Raw genomic sequence first — 7,965 nt, 5'->3', positions numbered from 1 at the left:
TTTGTTCTGTTTTTGTTGTTTGTTTTTTTCCAAATCAAACGTTTTGGTCTACGAATTGTTATGCCGAGTCTTACTCCACGGGGAAAACACGAAGCAATCGGCATATTAAGAATCCTTTGAAGGTAGCTTTCCCAACCATTACAAAAGAAAAAGGAGGAGGGGTGGGGAATAGATACACAGAGTGTCAGGCCCCAGCTCAAGGCAAAGGAAAACTGCGGAGATTTGAAGCCCAAGCGCCGTGCGATGGGCTCAGAGGCGCAGGGACCAGCACGCCAGGGCTTAAAAAGCACAACCAGGTGCAACAGACAGGGACACGGAACAAGAACTGCCACCCTGAAAAGGGAACCTGGTCTGCACCAGCTCTTCCAAGAGAGCTGGAAAACATTTCCTCTGGAAACAGCCAATGGGTTGACTGAAGAACACCTTCCTTCTTCCTGACCCATCCAGCTGCTCTCGTTACGGATCAGAAGCACGGTACGATGTATAGAATCACGGAATGGTTTGGGTTGGAAGGGACCTGAAAGCTCATCTGGTTCCAATCCCCCTGCCATCAGCAGGGACATCTCCCACCAGCCCAGGGTGCTCAGAGCTCCACCCAAGCTGGCCTTGAGCACTGCCAGGGAGGGGGCAGCCACAGCTTCTCTGGGCAACCTGGGCCAGGGCCTCACCACCCTCATGGGGAAGAATTTCTTCCTCATATCTCATCTAAATCTGCCCTCCTTTAGTTTAGAGCTGTTCCCCCTTGTCCCATCACTCCACACCCTTGTGAAAAGCCCCTCTCCATCCTTCCTGTAGCCCCTTCAGGCACTGGCAGCTGCTCTAAGGTCACCCCGGAGCCTTCTCTTCTCCAGGCTGAACAGCCCCAACTCCCTCAGCCTGTCCTCGGAGGAGAGGTCCTCCAGCCCTCTGCTCATCTTCATGGCCTCCTCTGGACCCGCTTCAACACCAGAAGCACGTTCCAGAATTCACCTAACCTAACCACCAACTGCACTGGCGTTCCTACCGAAGAGAAGTCAGCCAAAGTTTCAAGGTTTTATGAAGAAAACAAACTTGTTCTTGAGCAATATCCAATCATCTAGGTTTGTATAAACACCGAGAGCGCAGTGAGAACAAATTCTGTTCACACTCACATACACAGGGCAAGCAAAAATGCAACACAGCAGCCCAAGAGAAAGCAAGAGGGGCTGCAAGTGTCACCACATCGCTGTCGCTTTCCATCTTTGTCAAAGTTCTCACATCGGAGCGGTCCCCCTCCCTCCCCAACCCTGGAACAGATTATAAAACCATTGCTGTACACGGAGATGGATGCAAACTGTTAGACGCTTTCATAAAAAAAATAATTAAATAAAATCTTACTCTGCAGGATAATCGCCTTAAAACCAAGCTGCTCTATATAGCCGCTGTCCTCATTTGAATTCAGCTTCTACGTGAATCTGCGGAGGCCTCGACCACAGGGCTCTGCCTCCTTCCTGGCATTTCAGTAGATTATCTCCATGCTGTGCCATCGCCCTGAGATTAAGCTTGTTTTACTATAAATTCAGCTGATATTTGCTCTGTGTTCAACCAGCACTGCTCATGTTGTCTGTGCTACAACACACAGCATTTATTCCCTAAAAAAGCTGCAGGACGGCTCAGCTGCATTTTTACCACTCAGCCCCGAAAGCAGGACGGGGGGCAGAGCTATCGCTTAGCGGAACCTTTCCTGGAGTTAAAAACCCTCCCTAGGTCAGTGGAGCCGCTCGGGCTGTCTAGTTTCCAGGAATCAGTAACACCAATGACAGGCCTAGTGGGAACATTCCCAATGGCTCCAAGAAAGAAAAAGCAGTATTAGTGGACCTAAAATTAGACGCATATGCAATACTTCGGGGCACATGTACGCTCGCCTGCTCCAGCCTGAAGAACAGGTAGGACATTACGTTTTTGGAAGTGTCTAGCTCCAAGCGCTACAGAGAGTCAGAAATTCTGATAGCTTTTGAAGTATGGTAGCAGCAGCTGGCAGAAAGGAGCCTGGGGTGCAACACAGCTCCTTTCCAAAGCACCAGTCCCTCTTCTGAGTCACTGCGTGGTGCTGGCATCAAAGGGTGTCAGGGAAGAGCAGAGCCCCAACGACTAATGGTGCAAGAGACGAAAGATCTGGAAGGAATGAGCAGCAGGAGTGAGAGCAACAGCTTCTTTCTCTCTCATCCCAGAGGAACTGGTTGCGACTAAGCACGATGGGGACAGTGAAGGAACAGGATTGTCCTTCCTTTCACCCAATTAAAACTGACTGATCATATACTAATAGCAAAAAAGAGAGGCCAATCCTCCCCCATCGCAGTTTTGAGCGTGTTCCACACCAAGTTAAAGAGTCAGGTAAGAAACAATGAGGGTCAATGATCCAGAGACGGAGCAGGAAAGGGAACGCAGGAGGCAGCAGGGACACCGGACCGCTGCACGAGCGCAGGACTCCCAGAACAGGAGCTGCCACGGGCTAACGGGAGAGACAGCAGCGGGACAGCACGCAGAACCTCCCACGGGGCAGCCAGCTGGCACCGGATGGTAGGAACACAAAGATAAAAGCTCGTATTCATCATACTTCAGACGAGTTTTGCTCCAGCGGCTCTCAGGGAGGACAGCTGCTCTCAGCCCGCGGGGGGCCCAGCAGTACAGCTCCGAAACACTGTGATCTGCGCTTGAAGATCAGGGCCCATACACCACCACCTTTGCTGGCTGCAAGCCGGAGAACAGAGTTACCGACAAACCATCTTAGGAAAACGATTTTTATTTCTTTTTTTTTTTTAATTTCTATTTTTTCCCCCTTTTTTTGAAGTTTTGATGTTTACAGATATGCTTTTATTTCTGGTACTATAGCCTCGCAGCAACAAAAATCACAACGCAGCTAGCAAAGCAGCTGAACTCAGACCCATAAATACCAGCACAGAAAACAATGGACAACCACCAATATTTCTATACATGAACTATTATTTTAATGTCACATTTTGACAATTGTAAATGGTCTACAGAATGTATGTGGGCAAAAGGCAATAAGTGAGTCTTTTGAAACACTAGATGTATAATAAACAGCGCATTATCAACATTTACATGATTCACATCAAATTGATGACATCCTAAATGTATTCCTTTTAAAGGATAGAGATTTTTCAATAAAATATTACATTTCATTTAATACTCTGGTACAATACTTCATACATTGCAGGAAAAAAATAAATGCAAGGTCTACTCCACCTAATAAGAGGATCCTTTTTCATTAGTCTTTAGTACTGTAACAAAAAAAAAAAAATCACAATAATGTCATAAATAAACAGCCTTGAAATTATTAATTACGTTTCACTATTTAAAAGGGAGAAATTAAAAATTAATTTGAAACAATGAAGTTATGGGTAGAAAACCAAAACCTGACAACACATCCTAGTACCAGCTGTGATTTTTCCCATCTCTACAACAAAAAAGGAAACAGGTTTTATAACTTCGTTAGCCGTATCCTAGTCAATCGTGTTTCAAACACGTATCTTAAGAGGAAAAAGTTTGGTCAGGATTAATAGGAGAACCAATCAGTCCTAACAACAGTTAGCTGAAATTAAAGTGTATGCTAGAAAACATTCAGTAAATGAAGTCTGCAGCAAATGAATTCATGCTGGCATAAATTCTTGTGCCTTAGGAGTTGGGTTAAAGTTTCCCTTGTGGTATAAAGTCTTCTACAACAGAACACTTCAGAACCGCATCCCTTTTCCATTCCATTGATACAGTAAAAAGCTTGTCAATCAACACTTAAAATTTATTCTCTAAAAACTCACTAGAAATACATGAAACCCCCACTCATCTCCCCTGAACCAAAGGACATTGCTCTTTCTCGCTTCATCTGTCACAAACCCCAGCCACTGTTTAAAATAATTTTTAAAAATGCTTTAAGACTCTTCCCTCTCTTGCCGGTGCACGGAAGGCAGACATTTTATTTCGCAAGGTCTCCCCTTTGGCATCCAGCAGGGCCGAACCCTCCAGTTAAGAGAGGAGTATTTAGTCACAGTCTTTCAGATTCTGTTCCCCCCTCACTGACTTTCTTCCACCATATGCTCCCCAGGATTAACACACATTCTGCAGTAAGAATTCCCTGGTTCCAAGGGAATTAAATAAAAAAAAATCCTACAGCGTCAGGCTCTAAACAGCTAAAATGAGGTCGTAAGAGGCAACTTTATGTTGGCCATGTAACTGATTGCTGCTTATAGAGGTCAATCTTTTAAGACACATCCCATTAACCGAGCCCGTAACAGAGTTCAGACTCGTTCAGGATCCTTCTCTCGTTTCTCTTGACTTTTCCCCTGACTTTTCAGTTTGGGGCAGAACAGCCCCAAACCTGAACATGTGTTCCACCTTGCTATAACAGACGAAGAGTAGCATTTGTCTAACTTTGCACAAAGTTTTAGACAAATATTTAATTGCTGTCAATTGCTCTATACAAATACCAACACCTCCAAGTGATCCCTGTTCAGCAGGACGAAGCTGTGAACAGGGAGAGGAGAGGAAGCAGGTGGTGCAGAATAGGCATCTCACTACCGAATGAACAGATCTCTCTCTCATCATTACTAGAGATTTTAGATCTAGAAAGGGCACGAGTATTTGTGACTAGAGAATAAGGCTATGACATTCAAACATGTATTATGGGATGCTGGTGACAGGAGTTCCAAAACAAAACAAAAAAAACCAAAAAAAAAACAAAGCCACCAAACCCCAAAGCCTCAAAAGACAAAAAGGACAATAGGCAAAGTAACAAAATTCTGCTTAACATTAAAGAAGCACCTTCATTCAGTTCAAACAAAGTGTTCAAATATTTGATTTTGCAAAGCACTCTCAAGGAAAGGTAATGTAATCTCCCACTTCACCTTTCACAAAGCTGCACTAATTACATTCCAGGCTTTAGCATAATTTCACTAGTAAGGCCAATAACGCAATCCTGTTGGCCCTGCACCCTTGCATACAGCAATTTAATGCAGCGTTCACCATCTGCACCTGCCGTATGAAAATGGCAATAACTCCTTAACACCACTTAAGTCACAGAACTTCCCCGGGAACATGGGGAAAGACATTGCTAAGACACCACCGGCACCCACTCCGCGGGACCGATTCTGCATTAATGCACACATGCAGCTGCTAACGGCTTCAAGGGGAGCTTCTGGTCCAGGTAACTGGACAGAGCAAAGGGAGGAAACCCAGTGAACTGGCAGCTTAACAGCAGTTCTACGTTCCAGAGTCTCTAGAAGAGGACTTTGTCTCATCAACAACAATCAGAAGTGGTTTCGGACAAATGGGATTTTTTAATTCAATAGGGACAGCAAATTCAACGCAGCTCTGAAAGGCACTTCAGGTAGAACGGTAACAAACTTCTGCCTGATGAAACGAACCAGAACTAGCCTGTTGGCCTTGCTGCCTGTGCTGCCCTTCTCAGCTAAGGCAATTTTAGTGGATAGCTGGCTCCCACGCACTGCTTTCCCCACACAACTTTAATTTAGCCACTTACACTAGCATAAGGCCTTACTACAAAACCCAGCAGGCCCAACAGCTTCCACCCCCCCAGCAGAAGGGGAAGAGGGTCACCTTATACGAAGGTAACAGCCTGCCCAGCGGGTTACCTGTTTCACTGGTTTTCACATGCTGTCAAGGTGTCATCATGCAACTTTTTAAAATACCTTAACTCTACAAGTTCAATCTCTTGCTTAATAGACAAACACAGACAAATTAACACAGACAGTGTCCTCACAAACTGCTAGGCCACTGCGTCTTTTGAGAGATACAGTAAGTTTCTATTTTGGGTAGAGATCACACAAAAGAAATTTCATTTGATGTAAAGGCAACCTTGCATAATTACTCAAAAATAGCCCATCCAGCCACTCAGCTAAGTTGTAATCAAAGCCATCAGTTATCACAAAAAGCACCTTCATATCAATAACTGCTCACCCCTATGAAACTCAGTCTGAGTTTGAAATGTATCAGGACTAATTTCATCATGTAGCTGATTCTATTCACGCTGGTGATCCACTGTTTTCAAACAGCCAAGTATTGTTCCCATCAGTATTTTACATTAGTGTAACGGATTTATCCATATCATTTCTCTCCCAACCACCACCACCACCCCCCCCAAAATAATCCCACAACTGCTCAAATAAGGAAAAAAAAAATAAAACCAACTAACAGCCATACTGTGAAACAAAAATACTATTTAAAAAACAAATGGATGACAGTCCAACAGTTCACGGGATTCAAAACTGCCTCTACAATGTAGTTGTCTACATTGTAGAAAGGATTTCCTTTTATTTGGAAAATGAGCAATTGTAAATCAGGTATTGGAGAGAAGAGATATAAACAATCTTTAGATGGTCTTAAGTTTTGCCTACTGTTGAAGGATTAAAACCGTAAATAAAAAGGTACCAAGCCCTCAGAGTTCACCATTCATGTGAAGCTTCTTCCATCTCTTTCCTGACCTTTTTAAAAACCATATTCATTTCTGGGAAAGGAAGGGAGAAGAAAACAACAGTTATTTAGGAAAAAGAAGCAGCAGTTACTTCTTATTCTGACATCACAGAGAAGTGCTCAATTTTGACTCATGCAAGCCTTAAACTCCACCTAAACTCTCCAACCTTGCTTATAAACTGCATGACACTTTGGCAGTAGAAGATGAGGTTGTGTATAAACTTGGAGGTCCCTGGACTACACAGGTGAAATGCACTTACAGTTACCAAATGGAAAAGGGAAAACAGGATTTCCAAGGTCTTTAAAAACACAGGGGGAAAGACAACAAACAGGATAAGAATCCAAGAGAAGCTCATGACTAAAGACACTTTAAATTCAAAGGTATTCCTTGGCTGTATTCACAGACCATTAACTGAATTATCAGCTAAACTTATTAGCTAATAACCAGTATATATATATTCAGTTGTCTGACCGCAAGAACCAAATCATAACAGGTATTTGTCTCAGCAAAAGCAAGGATTTAATTTATGACAACAATACTACACAAACTGCTCACACCACACAGGCACGGCAGTGACCTTGAGGCTGAGCATGAGACTATATGTTCTGTGAATCTCTTTCGATGCGCACAAATCCTTACCATCAACCAGGAGCAAAGATCACTTTAAACAGACATGGAAAGTTCAGACTGTAGCTGCTACTCCTCTTTTGCTAGCGTGCAGAATTTCAGTCTCCTGCACAACAAAGACTTCCAACTTAGATCACTGGTGAGTCAGGGCATGAGAACAAAGGCCAAACTGCCAAGCTGATATTTCACCTCTGTCGATAGGGTAGACTAGAAGCAATTCAATCAAAATTAGCTTCTGGAGATTAAACACCCTCAAGTGGGCAGATTACATGCATTTCAGGTGTTAGAAAGTCCCTCCTATAGTTCCTCACATAGTTTGGTTTCATATACGTTTTCTCCAAAGCCCACCCACTCCTGAACATACCTACCTGCCTTTGCATGGAAGTCTCTGTACACCTTTTCATCTGAAACTTTTCTGCTGTTGCATCAGCCCCACATTTTCATATACCCTAGCACTATCTTCTCTCATTCTGAAATGAAACAAATATTTACAGTCCAAAGAACGTAGTTTGAGAAAGCCACATCTATACACACAATGCAATTCAGTGACAATTTATTTTGCTCAATTTAGTTACAGAGCAAAGCACAGGGCAATAGGCTAGGACAGATTCTGTGTTAACTCATTCTCATTCAAGGTCCCTGAAGATTAATTAGTAAAGTTCAGAATTTACAGACTAACAACAGAAGCGAACTTACTCTGGACACGTTGGGGTTGGGGTACAGGGTGGAAGAGGGCTCTGATCCCCACTTGTCTGGTCCGATAAAGAATATTTAATGTTTGTGTATTCGTGACCTTTTCTCTTACTCTTCTGTGAAGCAAAACACAACAAAAAGCCAGGTTTTGAATTACTAATAGAAAACAACCACTGAAGTAT

The 7,965-nt window shown here is 43.4% G+C and overlaps 1 protein-coding gene across 2 annotated transcripts in view; it reads right to left on the bottom strand.

Annotated features, from left to right (window-relative positions):
* Positions 1-2,943: 2,943 nt before the first annotated feature.
* The window catches only part of PTPN11 (protein tyrosine phosphatase non-receptor type 11), a 29,293-nt gene continuing 24,271 nt past the window's right edge, over positions 2,944-7,965 (bottom strand). Inside the window, exons 14-16 of one of the 2 annotated variants that reach the window (XM_075434287.1) lie at positions 7,787-7,899; positions 7,455-7,560; positions 2,944-6,496 (exon numbers count right to left, since the gene is read on the bottom strand). In XM_075434287.1, the coding sequence (XP_075290402.1) occupies positions 7,491-7,560; positions 7,787-7,899 (183 nt within the window). In that variant the 3' untranslated portion in view covers positions 2,944-6,496; positions 7,455-7,490. The remainder of the gene's footprint in view (positions 6,497-7,454; positions 7,561-7,786; positions 7,900-7,965) is intronic. The other variant, XM_075434286.1, reaches the window with a different exon arrangement.

This window comes from Opisthocomus hoazin, chromosome 13, assembly GCF_030867145.1.
Source record: "Opisthocomus hoazin isolate bOpiHoa1 chromosome 13, bOpiHoa1.hap1, whole genome shotgun sequence".
In the NCBI taxonomy this organism is placed as follows: Eukaryota; Metazoa; Chordata; class Aves; order Opisthocomiformes; family Opisthocomidae; genus Opisthocomus; species Opisthocomus hoazin.
The sequence above is the reverse complement of the archived record's forward strand: the minus strand, read 5'-3'. Positions and strand labels throughout refer to the sequence as shown.